The following is a 21,355-nucleotide window of genomic DNA, read 5'->3' as shown; positions in this document are numbered from 1 at the left end:
GGCAATCCCAAAAGTAAGGTCTCCTATTTTTTTATAAGTACAGAACTCTGTTTGTGTGGCAGTTGGTCACACTGTTATGAAGAGTGCTTCACAGGCTGTGTGTAAACATGCGCACGCCACGCTGAGGCGCTCAGTCTTGGCTTGGCGCCCGTTGAGAATGGATCTCCCGTTGGATGTTACCGCCAAGTACGCATTGCGCGCAGTTATCCGGTTTTTGAACGCAAAGGGCACTGCGCCGATTAAAATCCATCGTCAATTGACGGAAGTTTGTGGTGAATCGTGCATGGATGTCAAAAATGTAAGTAGTGTAGAGAGTTTGCAGCTGGTCGGACCGAAATTCACGACGAACAAAGGAGCGGGAGACAGTCAATTTCTGAGGAGACAGTGTTGAAAGTTGAGCAAAGCATGCGTGAAGATCTGCGAATCACCCTGGATGATCTCTGCACGAGGTTTCTAAGGTTTCCCGAAGCACCGCTCACAGAATTTTGACGGAAACATTGAACTAATGGAAGGCGTGCGCAAGATGGGTGCCACGCATGCTGACTGAGGACCACATGCGGCAACGAGTTGATGCTTCCCGCGCATTTCTTCACCGCCTTGCAGCCGGACAGGACAACTTTCTGGACTTAATTGTTACGGGTGACGAAACCTGGGCATACCACTTTACACCTGAGACCAAGCAACATTCACGCCAATGGCGGCATCCTTCTTCGCCAAAGCCGCGGAAACTCAAACAAACACAGTCTGCCAGTAAAGCCATGATAACTGTATTTTGGGATCGGTAAGGGGTATTGTTGGTCGACTTTATGTCCACTGGGACGACAATTAACGCTGACAGGTAGTGTGAGACACTGGAAAAACTCAAACAGGCAATCCAGAACCGGAGAAGAGGAATGTTGAGCTAGGGCGTACACGTTCTCCGTGACAACGCTCGCTCACACATCGCTCGGCAAACCTTTGGTCTCCTGCAACAGTTTCAGTGAAACATAATCAACCACCCACCCTATAGTCCTGACTTGGCGCCCAGTGACTATCACCTGTTCCCTAGGTTAATAGAACATTTGGCCGGAAAGCGATTCAGCTCCGACGACGAGGTGAAAGAAGAGGTTCATAACTTTCTGAACAGCATGGTGGAGAGCTGGTATGACATGGGCATACAAAAAACTGCCACAGCGTCTACAAAAATGCATCGACAGAAATGGTGATTATGTCGAAAAACAGCTAAATGTTCAAGCTGTAAACTGATGTAAAGCATTGTAGAAATAAACAGGTCTATGTACTTATAAAAAAAATAGGAGACCTTAGTTTTGGGATTACCTTTGTACAGGGGAAGATACAAAGGCAAGATACATCTTATGTTTGACTATCAATCATCGTTCGCCTGTTTGCGGCAAATCACAGTTGCCTCCTTACCTCTCGATCGATTGTCCTCATAACAAACGTTAATTGCATGTATAGGATCGTGACGTGCTGTTAGTTTAAGAACTGGTTATCGACTTGTCTTCCAGTGAAAGTGAAAATGCCGACAAGACCACAGTTAACAAACCGCTGTTCGTAAACTTGATATCTGAGCACATGACTGTGTTACAAAAATCTAGAATACCGAAGACAGTATCAGAAAAGAAGAATGCATAGAATACTGTTCGACAGGAATACTCCCACGGAACTGGCTAATCCTACAGCGTTGCACAGCTTAATGAAGTGTTCACTAATATGAAGAGTCAAATAAAAAATTAAAACTATGTGTAGGAAATAAACTGACTAAACTTAAAGATTGGGAGAATGACTTAATGGCGTTACTCTCCCAGGAAGATAATCCTGTTTTTAGAAAAATAACAGGAGCTGGCTCTGAGCACTATGGGACTTAACTACTGTGGTCATCAGTCCCCTAGAACTTAGAACTACTTAAACCTAACTAACCTAAGGACATCACACACATCCATGCCCGAGGCAGGATTCGAACCTGCGACCGTAGCAGTCGCGCTGTTCGAGACTGGGCGCCTAGAACCGCTAGACCACCGCGGCCGGCAACAAGAGCTATTTCGGTTGATGACATGTAAGTATCAAACGCTGCTACAGACTGCGACACAAATGGAGATCAGAGGGAAGTGTTATCCGCAGGTATCTGCCCAGCTGTTGCTCCTGTGACAATAAAACCGACAACGTTAACATATATTCGACCTACAGAGAGATTAATTGCAACATATGAAACTGAAGAAACACAATTCTTGTCTTTACCGTAACTTCAGATACTTGTACTGTTGAAACAATTGGAATTACACCTGGTGTACCGGGCTCCGGGTGAGGCGTACGCTACGGGAGGCACAGCAGCGCTGCAACAGCACCAGATACGGCAGCGGGTGTTGCCCTCTGGCAAGCACCGCTAGCGGCAAGTTGCGGCGCAGCATCCAGGAGGGCGCAGGTTCAAGTGCGGGCCTGTCCTGGGAGCAGCAGCAGCCTGAGGGCTACGAGTGACCAATACACCCACCTTCATCCCACGGTCGGACAGAGCACGCCAAACGGGGCGGAGGGCGGCCAGGACCAGGGACTGTGGCAGTCTCCGGAATCGGAGGCAGCAGTGCGGCGCAAGTCGCAACGCATCGGCGGGCGGCGACCAGGAGAGTGTGGCCAACTTCCAGCGGGGTAACCTTGATGACGGCAGCAGCGGCGTCGGCGTGCCAGGAGTCTGGTGAGACGATTGGACTCGTGAGAGAGTGCACGGGCGGCACGCCCACACTACGCTTTACCAATCAAGTACTGTAAATTCTCTGAATAAACGAATGTTACCGTAAACCAGAAATAAAACATTTTTTCTATTGTTCAGATAACTTAGAGTACATGATGGGTGGAGCGTAGTGTCGGTCTGCCGCCCGTGCACTGTCTCACGAGTCCAGCTGGCTCAGCAGACTCCTGGTATGCCAACACAACTGCTGCCATCATCAAGGCTGCCCCGCTGGAAGTTGCCGCCCTCTCCCGGTCGCCGCCCACCGTTGCTTTGCGACTTGTGCCATGTTGCTGCCCGCGATCCGGAGACTGCCACAGTCCCTGGTCCTCGCCGCCCTCCGCCCCGTTTGGCCTGCTCTGTCCGACCGTGGGATGAAGGCGGTTGTACTGGTCACCTGTGGCCCTCAGGCAACCGCCCTGCTCCCAGGACAGGATCGGACTTGAACCCGCACCCTCCTGGATGCTGTGCCACAACTTGCAGCTAGTGGTGTTTGCTGGATGGCAACACCCGCTGCCGTGTCTGGTGCTCTTGCAGTGCTGCTGCACATCCTGCAGCGTACACCTCACCCGGACCCCAGTACGCCAGGTGGGAAGCAAAAGTGGCCTGTAGACTTGAGTGGAACTGAGTCCCTCCTGGCCCCGCTGCAGACCGCTGTCAATGACCTCTTTCAGGCAGACGTGCGATCTCCAAGTTCCAGGCTGCCACTCCGTCCCGCCCCAGTGTTGTGTCCCTGGAGGTGGAATATAGCTCGAACAAGTACATAGAAAACAGAATACAAGTTTATGCAGAATTCTTATAACGATGCTGCCAGACTGGCCCCTATGATCGAAGACCAGCACAGGTCCGTCTCGACGCTCGACTGAACTGGCACACTCTCCCAAGCTAAAATTGTCCATCTATTTACAGCAGTTTTTCCCTCACTTCTGACGTAGTGTCAGAGAGAGACAGAAACTATGGCAGGGACGTCAGCTACTTACAAATCGCCACTCTTGGCTCTGGCCCAGTGCCCCGCCTCATACAAGACAATAACTTACAGCAACGCTGCAGTGTTTTGCCTCATTGTAGCTCCACTCAAAACAAACTGTGCATGCAATACTGCTGTTGCAGCTCCGTATCTGCGAGTGCCATGTTTACCTTGCCTGGACCACTGGCTATTGACTGTTACCACACTCTGCCAGCGGCCCCAGATTTCATCGCCCAACCGCTCCTTCATTGAACTTTGTGACAAAATTTGCCTTTCCTTCGACTAGTACCAATACTAGCGCAGCACACTGTTAAGGATCCCATACCGCGTACCAATACTGAGGATGGACAAGCAGGTTGTAAGCAGTCTTTTTAGTTCATTTGTTACACCTTATAAGCATTCCCCCAATAAAAAGCAGTCGTTTGTTCACCTTCCGCACATTTTCATATATGGTTTTCATCTCTAGGTACTTAGTCGAATTACTTTTGGTATGTTAGAGCGGAGAGAGAGCAAGACTCCCTAGAAATAATGCAGAGGATTTTTGTCCGAATTCTCATAGACAAACGAAGAGTGGGAAATGGGAAAATGGGTTATCACATTGGCCAGAGTGAGGTCTAGTTTTGCAATGGAAATATGAATGCTTCAAAGTAATCAGTGCAATTAAGAAAAGCTGGATTAGATATTCGACAGAAAATTTTTTATCCGAATTTTCATTTGCAAACGATGAGTGGGAGGTGGGAGATGGACAAATGGTCATAGTGAGCAGGACGAAGTCCAGTGTGCAAAAAAAAAGTATGAGTATTTAATAAAAACTTAGTGATTTGAGGGAATATTGAAATATTTCACAAAAAAATGCTGCTAGCTATGTAAGTGAAGTGTCAAAATGTTCATCTCTTCGAGGCCTAGCAATTTTGTGCATAAAAATTTACATTGCTTTGGTATTTAACTGTCAAAAACGTTGAAATAAAAAAATTTGAAAAATCAGTCAACTGGTTTTTATGAAATCATTTTTCTAAAATTATAGGAAGATTTTGGACACCTTTGAATGATGCCACATAACAGCAGACTTCACAGTCTTCATAATCCTCCCTAATCTTTAAAATTATGCGTTAAACACTGAACTTTAAATTATTGATTGACACCTCATTTGCTATACATGATTTCGAATATCGTTCAAGACGTGTCAAATGTTTCTCTAATCTTTTTTCTTTCTTACTCTTAGATTAATCATTTCACAGAACATGTGACCGACTATTTTTTTTCAAAAAAAAAAAACATTTTGTGCTAATACTGTACACAAACATATTAGACTGCATTAACTTGGCAATTTTGAATTAAGTTTGTACAATTCTCAGTATTTCAATAAAAATGATCTGAAAAACGGTGAACTGTTTTAACTCTCCAGGGAGCTTCAGCATTTAGCTATTTCATAGTTTTAATACCCGTGTACGAATAAAGATATTATGTTATGAATTAAAGCATCTAGATCGTTAAATAAAATTATTTATGACAACGTTTCGATATCTGCCATCATCAGATTCTTGCAATTAAGATGGAAGAAACATAAAGAGTGACAGGCGTTTGCTATAAAACATCAAGCTCCAAATTTTAAAAAGTTAAAAAACAATTTCGAAGGTTCATGCACCAAAAATTCGTAGCCTTCAAACAAGGTTCAGTGGCAATATTAAAATCGATACGTAATCATGGTATCAACTAACAATTTAAAAACTATTCAGAGATATAAGTTCATCTCATCCTAATTGTAGTTATCTGATGATGACACATGCTGTAACATTGTAATGAACAAAGACATTTTATTTAGCGGTCAAGGCGGTTCTGTTCATTAATTATTCATGATGGTCGCAGACTCATACTGGAAATTTATTTACTTTATCACAAACTATAATGATTTATATTTTTGTAATGTTTATCATGACATAAACAACAGTAATGCGCTAGTCTATGGCATTTGCATTTTATATTATTATTATTATTATTATTATTATTATTATTATTATTATTATTATTTAGCATCGGTCTTCTGACTGGTTTGATGTGGCTCACCACGAATTTCTCTCCTGTGGCAACCTTTTATTTATTGTTTGACGAATTCCAGTTGTGTCTTCCTCAACACTTATTATCCTCTACAACTCCCTCTAGTACCACGGAAGTTATTCCCCAATGTCTTAACAAATGTCCTGTCATCCTGTTCCTTCTTCCTTTCAGTGTTTTCCATATATTCCTTCTTCCCTGATTCTGTGCAGAACTTCCACATTCCTTACCTTATCAGTCCACCTAATTTTCAACATTCTTCTATAGCACCACATCTCAAAGACTTCTATTCTCTTCTTTTCTGGTTTCCCCACAGCCTGTGCCTCATCACTATATGGTGCTATGCTATGTTCATTAGACTGTTCATTCTGTTCAACACATCTTGTAATTCTTCTTCACTTTCACTGTGGATAACATTGTCATCAGCGAATTTTATCAATGACATCCTTTCATCTTGACTTTTAATTCCACTCTTGAACCTTTCTTTTATTTCTGTCATTGCTTCTTCGACACATAGATTGGACAATAGGGGTTAAATAATACAACCCAGCCTTACACTCCTTTTAATTTGAACACACTCTTATTAGTCCCTCTTGGTTCTTGTACATTACCCGTCTTTCCCTATAGCTTATCGCTATTTTCCTGGCACCATTTTACACTGTCGAACGCTTACCACCAGTCGATAAATCCGATGAATGTGTATTGATTTGATTCAGTCTTGTTTCCATTATCAACCACAACATTGGAACTGCCTTTCTGATTGCTTTGCCTTTCCCGAAGGCAAACTGATCGCTATATAATAGATCCTCAGTTTTCTTTTCCATTCTTAGCCCTAAAAAATTCCAGGTGAAACTTTGGATGTTTTGTACCCTGCAGGCGTTGGACCGCGATCCGCCGGATGGACGGCCGCACTGGCGCTTCACGGCTTTCGCTCAGGACGAGGCTGGCCAAGGGCAGGTTGGCTACACTGACATACATGTGGCCGTCTCAGACGTCAACGACAACGCACCCGTCTTCCCGCAGCCCGTCTACTGGGGCTCCGTCGTCGAGAACAGCTCCGCCGGTGAGGCATCAAAAGCCAACTAACAGAAAGTAGCGCTTGAGAATAAATTACACTGACCCTGCAGGTAATGTTGTGGCTGACCAATTATCTTTTTATTTCCTTGCGACATCAGTACACAGTCGACTCTCGATAATGCAAAAAATTAAAGGTATCTTCAAGAGCTTCGAATAACTGAGGACCATTTTAATGAAACTCAACAAACACCATATACAAAATTTTGCAGGAGAGATATTTTTTAGTTGTAAGTAATATAATCTCCTTAACTGAGAAAAAAAATTATAAATTACAATTTTTTACAAAACTCAACACATCCACGTTTCTACGCGTGATTCTTTTTTAGCGCTAGAGTACTTTCACATTTTTAGTTGTATCTGTGCAAAGGGGCGAGGGAGTTTTAAAATTCATGAGATCTTTTTACGCAGAAATTGATGCTCTGTGCCGGCCGGAGTGGCCGTGCGGTTCTAGGCACTACAGGCTGGAGCCCAGCAACCACTACGGTCGCAGGTTCGAATCCTGCCTCGGGCATGGATGTGTGTGATGTCCTTAGGTTAGTTAGGTTTAAGTAGTTCTAAGTTCTGGGGGACTGTTGACCTCAGCAGTTAAGTCGCATAGTGCTCAGAGTCATTTGAACCATTTTTTGATGCTCTGTAACTTTCATGTATGACACTTCTCACTTGCAGTAGCCACTTTTGAGTCACAGGTGTTGAAAACTTATCAAAAATCACTTTTCCGCCAAACTGGAAAAATAATTTGCTTGAAGCAACAGTCTAAACTGTCAAGTGCTTGAAATAATGCACTGCAAACCTCCAGCTGCACCAACACAAACTTATTCCTCTACCAGCTTCGGTTCATAAAACCGCTATTACTGGAGGGAAAGATAGGCATTTGTGATTTACACATATTTATAGCACTTCACATAAACTTATCTCTGTCTTGATTCGAGCAATATCTGCTAGTCATTGCAACGATTTGCGTCAGAAGATCACCATCACAAACTTGAAATATTTCAAATTGGTGAAATGTGTCAATCTTTGACGATCGATTATGGCTAAACGGTTGCACCGATTGTAACACGTAACTAGGTCATTCTACACGAAATTGTATGCTCTTTCATGCTGGTGTTATGGATTTTTTTTTGTAGAATACATTGATTTTGAGTTATAAGCGAAAAAATGAAAAGGTTCATAAATGTCGTGCTTTTTCGGCTCTTAGGAGTTTAGCACAAGCCAAAAATATTCCCTCTCATTTAACTCTTACTTGGCATGCCTACAGTCAATTAAAATTATTTCCATCCTCTCCATATTAATTGGCGAGCAGAAGCCTAATGTGTCTACACTAATTATAGTAAGAATGCATCATGTTCAACTTTTGTTTTATTCACATGCGGGGTAATTCTAAAACGAATAAGATCTTTGAAAACATCTTGCTTTGCTTGTTTTTCCTCTGTTGTTTCAACAAATCTATATTCAGATCTTTATTTGAGGGTTCAATCATGCACTCCAGTCTTTTGACGTTGACAACTCCTGCTTTCTGTTGCACTTTTCACGCCCTGAGCTGTTTCAGAATTTAAAAATGATGTTCCAACAAGAGCGTACTACAACAACTACTAATATTGTAGTAAAGCAGTGGCTGAACATCAAAGAGAATTAAGTGGAACAATATGAATTGTTGTTCAACAAATTATTAGCAAACAGTTGGTTTGTATTGTAGAATGTATTTCGATTACCTGGCAATAAACACAAGTGAATGTAAAGGCTATTAAATTTAGCTTTTGAATTTTGTGTTCTAAGTTTATGTAAAAGAAGGATTAGTTGGGTTTAAAGGAATGTTGAAAATGCAGATGTGGAGTTTTGTGAAAATTGGCTACATTCACATGCATATTACAACTGCAAATATTCAGCTATGACGTATTTTCTTTTAGCAATTGTGTGAGGTTCGTATTTAAGTACAAGAAACGGTAAAAAACACATTTTGAAACAAAAAATTGTATTTGTTGAGTTTTGTTAAAATGGCTGGCAATTAAGTCTTCGATTTGACGAAACTGCGATTGGTGAAACAGGAATCAAGAAAAGGTCTAAGTCCAAACTGAAAGTTAAAAATCTTACTTTCGTTTCAGTAACATTCACATTTTCTTACAAATAAACAAACAGAACACAAAAGAAAGTTTATTGTTTATGTTTAGTAACTTTCGTTTACTTTTAACATCTAAAGCAAAAGGCAGATATAAATTTCAAAACAATCATAAGAAAGTTTCAATTTTATTTGGCAAATAGATGAGCTAGCATTTTCTGCTTCTGTGATTGACCTCTACTGTGCCCATGAGCCTCTACAGAAATTTTTCCAGGTGGAAGAAGGAAGGGGGCGGGGGAGATAGTCAATTTCGAGATATATCGTTCCATAAGAACGCTATTTTATAGGTGACACGAAAAACTTGTTATGTCCCAGTGAATTGATTGCTGTTCACTAAATATACGAGTAAAAACTCTGTATTCCAATTTCCTGGTGGGCAGGAAGGAGGGGGATAGAGTACAAATGCTTCCCCACGCGGACGCCTAGTAGCTTGTCTGGTCAATCACATTTCTGATCTGCCTAAAGCATGGAACACATCACCGTCTACTTCTGTTCTAAAGATGTATATGCGCAATGTTTGTAATGACGAAACTGCCGCGTTTTGAGCCGCAAATGGAACAAGCTCTGCTTGTTCTTCATAAAAACGATGTTGTCGGGTTCGGTTCCTTCCTCTGTTTGATTGGTTTTCAGCACTCTAATCTTTCTGGTTCAGAACTGTTGACAATGTGGATGGCGAAACTCCGAAAGTTTTTGCTACATCCTTTCTTTTTCACTTCACATTCCACAGCTCCCCCCCCCCCCCCCCCCCCCCCCATGAACCATAGACCTTGTCGTTGGTGGGGAGGCTTGTGTGCCTCAGCGATACAGATAGCCGTACCGTAGGTACAACCACAACGGAGGGGTAGCACTTGAGACGCCAGACAAACGTGTGGTTCCTGAAGAGGGGCAGCAGTCTTTTCAGTAGTTGCAAGGGCAACAGTCTGGATGATTGACTGATCTGGCCTTGTAACAATAACCAAAATGGCCTTGCTGTGCTGGTAGTGCGAACGGCTGAAAGCAAGGGGAAACTACGGCCGTAATTTTTCCCGAGGGCATGCAACTTTACTGTATGATTAAATGATGATGGCGTCCTCTTGGGTAAAATATTCCGGAGGTAAAATAGTCCCCCATTCGGATCTCTGGGCGGGGACTACTCAAGAGGATGCTGTTATCAGGAGAAAGAAAACTGGCATTCTACAGATCCGAGCGTGGAATGTCAGATCCCTTAATTGGGCAGGTAGGTTAGAAAATTTAAAAAGGGAAATGGATAGGTTAAAGCTAGATATAGTGGCAATTAGTGAAATTCGGTGGCAGGGGGAACAAGACTTCTGGTCAGGTGACTACAGGGTTATAAACACAAAATCAAATAGGGGTAATGCAGGAGTAGGTTTAATAATGAATAGGAAAATAGGAATGCGGTAAGCTACTACAAACAGCATAGTGAACGCATTATTGTGGCCAAGATAGATACGAAGCCCACACCTACTACAGTAGTACAAGTTTATATGCCAACTATCTCTGCAGATGACGAAGAAATCGAAGAAATGTATGATGAAATAAAAGAAATTATTCAGATAGTGAAGGGAGACGAAAATTTGACAGTCATGGGTGACTGGAATTCGAGTGTAGGAAAAGGGAGAGAAGGAAACGTAGTAGGTGAATATGGACTGGGGCTAAGAAATGAAAGAGGAAGCCGCCTGGTAGAATTTTGCACAGAGCACAACTTAATCATAGCTAACACTTAGTTTCAGAATCATGAAAGGAGGCTGTATGCATGGAAGAACCCCGGAGATACTAAAAGGTATCAGATAGATTATATAATGGTAAGACAGAGATTTAGGAACCAGGTTTTAAATTGTAAGACATTTCCAGGGGCAGATGTGGACTCTGACCACAATCTATTGGTTATGACCTGTAGATTAAAACTGAAGAAACTGCAAAAAGATGTAGAAATCCTTGGGTAACAGAAGAAATATTGAATTTAATTGATGAAAGGAGAAAATATAAAAATGCAGTAAATGAAGCAGGCAAAAAGGATTACAAAAGTCTCAAAAATGAGATCGACAGGAAGTGCAAAATGGCTAAGCAGGAACGGCTAGAGGACAAATGTAAGGATGTAGAGGCTTATCTCACTAGGGGTAAGATAGATACTGCCTACAAAAAAATTAAAGAGACCTTTGGAGAAAAGAGAACCAATTGTATGAATATCAAGAGCTCAGATGGAAACCCAGTTCTAAGCAAAGAAGGGAAAGCAGAAAGGTGGAAGGAGTATATAGAGGGTCTATACAAGGGCGATGTACTTCAAGACAATATTATGGAAATGGAAGAGGATGTAGATGAAGATGAAATGGGAGATACGATACTGCGTGAAGAATTTGACAGAGCACTGAAAGACCTGAGTCAAAACAAGGCCCCCGGAGTAGACAACATTCCATTGGAACTACTGACGGCCTTGGGAGAGCCAGTCCTGACAAAACTCTACCATCTGGTGAGCAAGATGTATGAAACAGGCGAAATACCCTCAGACTTCAAGAAGAATATAATAATTCCAATCCCAAAGAAAGCAGGTGTTGACAGATGTGAAGATTACCGAACAATCAGTTTAATAAGCCACAGCTGCAAAATACTAACTCGAATTCTTTACAGACGAATGGAAAAACTAGTAGAAGCCGACCTCGGGAAAGATCAGTTTGGATTCTGTAGAAATACTGGAACACGTGAGGCAATACTGACCTTACAACTTATCTTAGATGAAAGATTAAGGAAAGGCAAACCTACTCTTCTAGCAGGGACATGAAAGGGAAGCAGTGGTTGGGAAGGGAGTAAGACAGGGTTGCAGCCTCTCCCCGATGTTATTCAATCTGTATGTTGAGCAAGCAGTAAAGGAAACAAAAGAAAAATTCGCAGTAAGTATTAAAATCCATGGAGAAGAAATAAAAACTTTGAGATTCGCCGATGACATTGTAATTCTGTCAGAGACAGCAAAGGACTTGGAAGAACAGTTGAAAGGAATGGACAGTGTCTTGAAAGGAGGATATAAGATGAACATCAACAAAAGCAAAACGAGGATAATGGAATGTAGTCGAATTAAGCCGAGTGATGCTGAGGGAATTAGATTAGGAAATGAGACACTTAAAGTAGTAAAGGAGTTTTGCAATTTGGGGAGCAAAATAACTTATGATGGTCGAAGTAGAGAGGATATAAAATGTAGACTGACAATGGCAAGGAAAGCGTTTCTGAAGAAGAGAAATTTGTTTATTTATTTATTTATTTATTTAGTGCTTCAAATCCTATATGTATAGAATATATACAAGGATATTGGACAGGGTTAGGTATTTACAAGATAAAAATACAGTTTGTATTGCAATGCTAAGGACTAGATAGTCAGGTAATTTAGCACAGATTCTTAAATACAACAAACATCACAGGATATTGGACATGGTTAGGTATTTACAAGATAAAAATCTAGTTTGTATTGCAATGCTAAGGACTAGATAGTCAGGTTATTTAGCACAGATTCTTAAATACAACAAACATCACAGGCAACATACAAAGTAGAATATTAGTAATGCATCTTTATTTTTGTTATTTGGCTTTTATATATTCTGTCAGACTGTAAAAGCAATGATCAGTCAAATATGCCTTTACTTCAGCCTTTAAACTACAGAATTTACCTATTGATTTAATATGTTTAGGTAGATTATTGAAAATCTTTATCCCAGTATGTAGTGTGTCCTTTTGGCACAATGATGTTCCCACCTGTTTCACATGAAGGTCAGATTTTTGCCTTGTGTTGTGTGCATGTATATCTTCATTTTTTAATAAGATATCTGCGTGTCTATCAATATATTGTTTGATGAAAACTGATGTTTCGTAGATAAAAATGCAGGGAAGAGGAAGAACTGACAGTTTTTTGAATATGGGTCTGCACGATTTCGTATTGTTTACCCCTTCAATAATTCTTAGTATTCTCTTTTGCATCCTGAAAAGTTTAATATCTGTTGTTGTATTACCCCAGAAGATTATGCCATATTTAATTACAGAATGCACATAGAAGTAGTATACATTTAATAGGCTGGCTTTGCTGCAACAAGTTTTTAAGATCCGTATCATGTAACAGGTTTTGCTTAGTTTTCTTTGCAAATATTCAATATGTACCACCCATTTTGTGTTGTTCTGGAGCCAGAGTCCCAGAAATTTAGTGCTGTTAACACTTTCAAGAACTCTGTCCCTAAGTTATATTTCTATGTTTGGGTGGTGTCTTCCTTTTACATTACAGAAGTTCAGTGCTACTGTCTTTTCTTTGTTTATAATTAGCTTGTTGTATCTGAACCACTGTTCTACACTGTTCATTGTTTGTATAGCGGAGTCTTTTAGTTTTTCTTCTGTTTTACCACTAATAAGGAAGCTTGTATCGTCTGCAAATTGGAGGGTAGTTTGGCAATACTTGTTGTATATAAGATCATTGACATAGAGGAGAAACAGGATGGGCCCTAATACTGATCCTTGAGGGACACCATATTTCACATTTTCATATCCGGAATAGAAGTAGCTGATTATTTTATGGTCAGTATATTGCACTTCAACCACCTGTTTGCGACCACATAGGTATGTCTTGAGCCACTCATTGGATATACCTCTAATTCCTAACTGGTCAAGCTTCTGCAGTAGGGCATTATGGTCAATGACGTCAAAAGCTTTAGATAAATCAAGACATATGCCTGTCACAAACTCACTTGCATCCAGTTTAGCATAGATTTCATTAAGAAATTCAAATATTGCACTTTCAGTTGAATAGCCTTTCCTGAAGCCATGTTGTGAAGGAGATAGAATTTTATTTTTATTTAGGAAATCAGACAATCTCTTATAAAAAAACTTTTTCTAAAATTTTAGAAAATACAGGCAGTAGGGCTATTGGTCTATAATTTGAAACACATTCTGATTTTTCTTTTTTGAACAGTGGTTTCAGCTTTGCTGTTTTCAAGCATGAGGGGAAGGTTCCTGATGCCAGTGAGCTGTTGCACAAATGTGTCAAGGGTGCAGCTAAGGCAAGACAGCATTTTTTAATAATTGCATCTGGTATTCCATCAATTCCACATGAGTACCCTGTTTTCAAGGTTTTTATAACTGATAAAATTTCTTCAGAATTTGTGGGTGAAAGAAACAAAGATGTAGACACATTCCTCACACTATTGCATGGTGGAGGTGATATTTTGTTGTGTTCTTCCAGTCCACTCACCAACTGTTCACTTACGTTTGCAAAATATTTGTTGAAGGTCCCTGCAAGTTCTGTTGGGCAAGAAATCATTTGTCCTTCATAACATAAGTTCATATTTTTATATTGTTTAGTTTCACTTGTTGTTTGATTTTTTATAACTTCCCATATAGCTTTAGATTTGTTTTTTGAATTTTCAATGTATTTGTCATTTGCCATTGTTTTAGCTTTTCTTACAACATTTTTGAGGATCCTCTTGTAATTATTCAGGTACAAATGAAATTCAGGAGGCATGATCTGTGTCTTTGCTATAGTGTGTAATCTTCTTTTCTCTGCACAAGATTTTCTAATACCTGTTGTAATCCATTTGTTCTTTTTGAAGTTAGGTTGACATTTTTGCCTTTTTAATGGAAATGCAGCTTCAAAGTATGACATGAAGATTTCCATGAATTTTTCAAACTTTTTGTTAGTATTTTCACAAGTATACACTTCATACCAAGTTTCTTCACTTAGTCTCAGTACAAAAATGTTTATTTGTTTGTTAGTGAATTTCCTTGCTTCTTTTACAAGATCTTCTTTCTCAGTTGTTTCACTTGGGTAGTGCAAGGCAATAAACTGTGCATAGTGATCACTGAAGCCAGTATTAAGATTTCCGGCCCAGAAATTGTTATTTACATTTGTGTTTATTAATATCTGATCAATTGTTGTACTAGTTGTTGGTGTAACTCTTGTAGGAGAGTCAATGGTGGTTTTTATGTTATATGTTTCCAGTAGGGTCATCAAGCTTTGCTGGTCTTTTGAGATTTCTTGAAAATCTATATTAAAATCTCCACATATGATCACTGTTTCTAGTTGGTGACAGAAATCATTTAAGTTCCCATCAGGGCTCCTATATACACAGATGATTATTAATTTTAATGCAGAGAGTTCAACTGCGGATACTTCAAAAATTTTCTCTTCAGCTAACAGTTCAATGGGTTTTATGTTAAAATAATCAATGCCACTTTTAACATTAATATCGAGTATAGATTTAAGTGTCAGGAAGTCATTCCTGAAAGTATTTGTATGGAGTGTAGCCATGTATGGAAGTGAAACATGGACAATAAATAGTTCGGACAAGAAGAGAATAGAAGCTTTCGAAATGTGGTGCTACAGAAGAATGTTGAAGATTAGGTGGGTAGATCACATAACTAAAGAGGAGGTATGAATAGGATTGGGGAGAAGAGGAGTTTGTGGCACTACTTGACTAGAAGAAGGGATCGGTTGGTAGGACATGTCCTGAGGCATCAAGGGATCACAAATTTAGCATTGGAGGGCAGCGTGGAAGGTAAAAATCGTACAGGAAGACCAAAGGATGAAAACACTAAGCAAATTCACAAGGATGTAGGTTGCAGTATGTACTGGGAGATGAAGAAGCTTGCACAGGTTAGAGTAGCATGGAGAGCTGCATCAAACCAGTCTCAGGACTGAAGACAACAACAACAACAATTCCACAGCTTCAGAAATACTTGTTCTTCATTGATGTTATTTTTACAACTAATTTATGTAATGTAACCCTTCATTCACTCTTGAGTAAACAAATACAAAAACAGTTGATGAAACAATTCGAATTACAGAATGATAGCCGCTATCTTAAGCCCGGTCCACACGCAACAATCTGTCTGCGCAGACATCGGCGCAGATGTCTGTACATGCAAAAGATCGCTGCAAATGTGGTGTGTTCACACGACACAAACCCCAATCTACTACTCGCCCACTATCTGTCCGTGTAGAAAAGAAATATCAGTGGCATAAACTGAATTAAATTTTTGACGTTTACGGGGAGTGTAGTCATTTGCCACTGATATTTCTTTACTTATAGTACGTTTGGAATTATCGAGGTTTCGATTTATCGAAATATCGTTTATCAAGGCTCGAATTAGCAAGAGTTGGCTGTATACACCGTCTGACCATATCATCAAAACTCAAAAGTATGCCGGCATGCATAGGTAATGCGGATAGATGCCTGGTCCCAGTCCTGTGAGGTAGCAGTGCACCATAAGCAACGCACCAGTTCCATTGTTTTGTTCAACTCGCATTGTGCAGCAAACGTATCTCTTTTGTTCAGTATTGCTATCTTGTAACACTCATTGTATTATCTTTGCTTTACATCCTTTGCTCATTTGTATTAATTCTGAGGCTCTGACTAATGCAGGCGATGTAGGATGAGAAGTCTTCTTGCATAATGCATGTGTGTGCGTTATATATTTAGGCAGCTGTGACGCTGAATACTTGACACCCAGAGTGGAAGGTGTGGATAGCCCGTAAATCTTCGCATGATGTAGCTCAGCAGCATCATACCACTTACAACCTGTCACAGTAGAAAAGAGGGGAGAGAAAGGCACTCTGATTAAGCAACAGTTTAATAAACCCAGCATCACAAAAAAAAAAATATGTAGAAAATTGGCCCCCTATATTGGACCACTCACATCCGCAATAATATATGTCAAAGTAGGGCTGAAGTCATCATCCAGTTCTAAATTCAACTCCATCATCCTGAATTTCTCAATTATTATTGAATTGTTAGCAGTCAAGAGAAGTGGAAATGTTGTACATGAGCAGTGTTTGTTCTGCCTCTTTGGATATACACTTAAATCGAATTTACTATTAATCAAGAACAGGTCACCAGATTTTCTGTCCTTTTGCAAACAATTAGTTGAGCCTGCAGAAGCAGACTTTGTTGCTTTTGTGTTGCACTGGAATCACTTTTGAGTGTTCTTGAGGGGTGCACACGTACTGGTATTCGTTTTTTGTGTTTGGATAGTCATGGCTTTGAGCACTTTCTTGCTACCCACCAAAGTGTCTGTAGTCTAAGACCTTTTAAAATCTTGTCATTTATGTTACAGCCTTGAAAACTGCTGTTATCATCCAGCCTCTGTATCCTGGAACTCTTCCTAGCTAATTCGTGTACCAATTTGCTCATAGATGGCTCTATCTGTGGCACACGCATTTGTGGTGAAGTAATGTGCTGCTCCAGACTCCTTGCTGCTGCAAATGGCTGAATGCACAGTTCAGGGCCTCTCAACATAATGTCTTTAACTGCTGCACATGAATTATTGTCTGTACAGGTAATGGTAATAGTATCTGCTTTGCATGTCAATGCATTAATAGGAAGCTCCGTGAAGGGTATGAAATAGCCCTAATATTCTGCAGCAATCTTCTAACCAAAAAAATCTTCAAATATTGCTCAGACAAGGGTTCATTGCATGCCAATGCGTGCAGCAAATGAATAACTGAACTTGTAAAGAGGAACCACTGGAACATGTGTCACTTAATATAATTCTGTATAGCTGTGTCTCAGGTGGTAACACAAAATGTTGAAGCGAAGCATCTTTAAGAATGCATATGAATGTTGGTGGAGAGCATCATCCAATTCTTCTATAAGACTCAAATCCAGCTGTGCTATAATCAATGTAAATGGTTCTATGTCTGACATCAGTCCATGTAAATGACATATGGCTTCTACCCAGGTTAGGAATAACTGAGCCTCCATTGGCTAAAAGGCCGAAGTCTAATGTTATTGTTCCTATTGCTGTTGCCTGTGTTGTTATTATTGTTGTTGTTGTTGTTCTATGTAGGTTGTGAACACACAGTTGATAGCTGACAGCAAGCTCTGGTGCTCCTCTTTCACTTACATGTTATTGGCGGCATCCATTGTGGAATTATTTATAATTCGTATAAATCAACACAGTATCATGCAAGTCATCCTACCATAGATATTTAATGCTACCCATGCAAAGCCAGGGTGGATCACTGGTTGAGCATAAAAACAAATTTGTATAATGTAAGATACTTCTTGTGTTGATAATAGCCAATACAAGTCTATGTATTGCACTCTATTTGACTGCATCCATCTTGGTTATCTGTCTCTCATAACTTTTTGTCTTGCTCATTTTTCCTAGGAGGATCTGACCTGACGACAGTTAATCATTATCCTCATTCTTACTTTCATTTCCAATTCTCAATACTGTAGATCTAAGAGTGTTGAGAAGATCTAAAATCAGACTTCACTACTACACACCAGTTCAAGGAAGTCATGCACAAAGCACACCAATACATGGCCTTGTCAGTGGATTGCAGTTCCTCTTTGAACCCTCAGTACCTTTGTAACAAGTGAATGTGTTCTTGGACAACCTTGTTTATGGCAAAACTTGTGTTGGGATGTTTCACATGGCTGTTAAGACGACACTAATCCACTTCTCTCATTCATGTGAGAAGCTGACAAATGCAGAACACTCCAACACCTAGAGATACTATACTCCACAAAGAGACTATACTATAAGATAAATCAGTAAAACTAAGTTTAACCAAAAATGAATGTGTCTAATTTTACAGACCATCAGGCTTTCTGTGCAAATTCTCCAATGGTTTCTGTTTTGTGTGCAGGTGAAATAGTAGCAAACATGACAGCAGTTGATTATGATGACCCAGATGAAGGAACTAATGCAAAGATACTGTACACTATCGAAAAAAATGTTGTTGATGAAGACACAGGAAGACCAATATTTGAGGTTGATCCTGAAACTGGTGTCATCAGAACTGCTATATGCTGCTTGGACCGTGAACGCACAGCTGACTATGCCATACAAGTTGTTGCTGTAGATGGTGGAGGACTCAAAGGTGATGTACAGAGAAATGGCCATATGTACTAGATTTATTTAACACTGCTCAACATATAGTACATGACCAAAAATCCTGGAAACTGATTGATGTTCCTTTCAAAGACATCATTCCAGTAACTAGCATCATTTGAGACCACATGACACTATTTCCAGAATGTTCAGTCTCCATTCTAGTTTTTTTTTTTTTTTTTTTTTTTTGCTCAATTCTGAAACAATGAAAGTGGAATTTGTTTAATTTTTCTAAACCACTGTCTGTTGTTGATGCTAGAATTTTGGGGAACTTTTGTCCGACACCTCAATTCATCCTGTATATGATTATTGGGATTCAAGCCAACACTTTCTACATCTGCATCTACAACTATACTTTACAAGCTAACTTACAGTGTGTGGTGGAGGGTATTCTGTGTACCACTGTCACTCCCCCCCCCCCCCCTTTTTCCATTCCAGTCACTAATGGTTCACAGGAAGAGCAATTACTGCTAAGCCTCCATCATTGCTGGAATCTCTCTAATTTTGTTTTCACAGTCTTTTCATGAGATATACATAGGAGGAAGCAATATATTGGTTGACTCTCATGAGAATGTGTGCTTTCACATTTCAGCAGGAAACTGGAGGATGCCTCTCTTGCAGCATCTGCCGTAAGAGCATAGCTGAGCATCTCCATGATACTTTCATGCTTGCTGGGTGAACCTGTAACACAGAACATGTCAATTCAGTAAAATCCAAGTTGTTTCTTTAAAATCATGACGTAATGGTACTTGCTTTGTATATTGTAACATTATCATGGTGATAAATAAATTATTTAATTCCACACTGTTGACACAGTGTTACAAACCTGCTATTGTGTAAAATATTATAATGAGAATCTGATTTTGTTTTATCATTAGCAAGACTAAATGCTTCAAGCCGAAACAACAGCAACAGACCTAGAACATTACACAACTTTCATAAATTTCTCTTTTGCATACTCAGTTAAATGACATGGATTCATTAACCATTTGTCAGATCCTGTAGTACATGTTTCAGTGGCATCATGATGTGGTTCATAACCAGGAACCAGATTTTAATTCAGGTGGTACTATGTTTCATGCAGTCATCAAATATGTATGTTTGGAGATGTACTCAAATTGCTTATGTTATGTTAAGGTTTTACAATGAAAGTAAATGCCTGTTTTGTCTATTATTTGGTTTGGAGTATTTTCAGAAGTCTTAACTTATGTTACTAATTTTAGTAATGAAATTCACAGTCTTAGTCACATTTTATTTTGGTTCTACTGCCATCATCATTCATTAGTTCATTCATCATGCAATCTGTGCTGCCAGTCTCATCATGAAGGAGAATTTTCAGGGATATGAAATGAATCAAGTTACACATTTACAGGCAGAAGAAAATGCTGCTGGCTATTTCTGTAAAGTATACTAATAGCAGTTATGACTAGTACTAATTTATTAAAACTGTTAATTATTTATTTATTTGTATTTATATAACCTGATCTGATTAGGACCACCAAGCCCTTTCTCACATTGGTCCAGGATTTCACAAATACCGTAGCTTTTTTTACATCACAGTTACCTTAGAAATAACAATTTTAATACAACAACTAGTATTAAAATTATTTGAGTGTCAGAAGTGAGAGTGTAAGTTAATACTGACAGTCCCTGTACTACTGCAGCTGCTGTCACTAATAGTGGTAATAGTAATAATTAATAATAATAATAATAATAATAATAATAATAATAATAATAATAATAATGATGATGATGATGATGATGAGTATGAAAATCATAGTGGCAGATGTAAGAAGAATTTATGGGTGCACAAAATAGATTTTTTCTGGTGTAGCAAGTTCTGGAGAAAAGAAATTTAATGAGACTGCATTAGCTAAGAGGGGTGGTGGTGGTTAGTGTTTAACGTCCCGTCGACAACGAGGTCATTAGAGACGGAGTGCAAGCTGGGGTTAGGGAAGGATTGAGAAGGAAATCGGCTGTGCCCTTTCAAAGGAACCATCCCGGCATTTGCCTGAAACGATTTAGGGAAATCACATTAGCTAAGAATAATGGGAAATGAGGAAGCTCGGGTTGGAAAGAGCAATGTACAAGGGTAACGATTGCATGCAGGGACAATTGTAATCCTTATTGTTGCTTCAGTAGATATGCCATTAACTTTCTTCTGAAGCTGGAGATGTTATTTAGTTCTCTAATATAGTGCGAGAGTTTATTCCAGAGCTGGGTTCCTTCTACTGAGAAGGACTTTAAGCAAGTGGCTGAACGATGGAATTATGTAATTATTTTTAGATTACTTCATAAACAGTTGCTTTGAAAAAAATAAACGAATAAAATAAAAAATTTAAAAAAAAAACCACTGCTCCTTCATCTTTACTATTCAGCTGCCATTATGACCTAGTTCTTCAAACAAAGCATTTTAACTGTAATATTATGAAAAGGATAAATTATACACACATTAAAGAGGAGACACTAAGTAACAGACAATAACAATCAAAAGACTGCTATACATTTAAGCTTTCATACCAACACCCTTCTTCCAAAGCAGAGAACACATGCACAT

At 39.6% G+C, this 21,355-nt stretch overlaps 1 protein-coding gene across 1 annotated transcript in view; it reads left to right on the top strand.

Moving 5' to 3' along the window:
- Positions 1-21,355, top strand: part of LOC126278901 (neural-cadherin-like) — a 794,973-nt gene that overhangs the window by 603,773 nt on the left and 169,845 nt on the right. Inside the window, exons 5-6 of the mRNA XM_049979176.1 lie at positions 6,618-6,804; positions 18,554-18,787. Of these exons, the coding sequence (XP_049835133.1) occupies positions 6,618-6,804; positions 18,554-18,787 (421 nt within the window). The remainder of the gene's footprint in view (positions 1-6,617; positions 6,805-18,553; positions 18,788-21,355) is intronic.

The sequence above is a fragment of the Schistocerca gregaria genome, chromosome 6 (assembly GCF_023897955.1).
Source record: "Schistocerca gregaria isolate iqSchGreg1 chromosome 6, iqSchGreg1.2, whole genome shotgun sequence".
Classification (NCBI taxonomy): Eukaryota; Metazoa; Arthropoda; class Insecta; order Orthoptera; family Acrididae; genus Schistocerca; species Schistocerca gregaria.
Note: the sequence above shows the minus strand (reverse complement) of the source record. Positions and strands in the feature narration are given on the sequence as shown.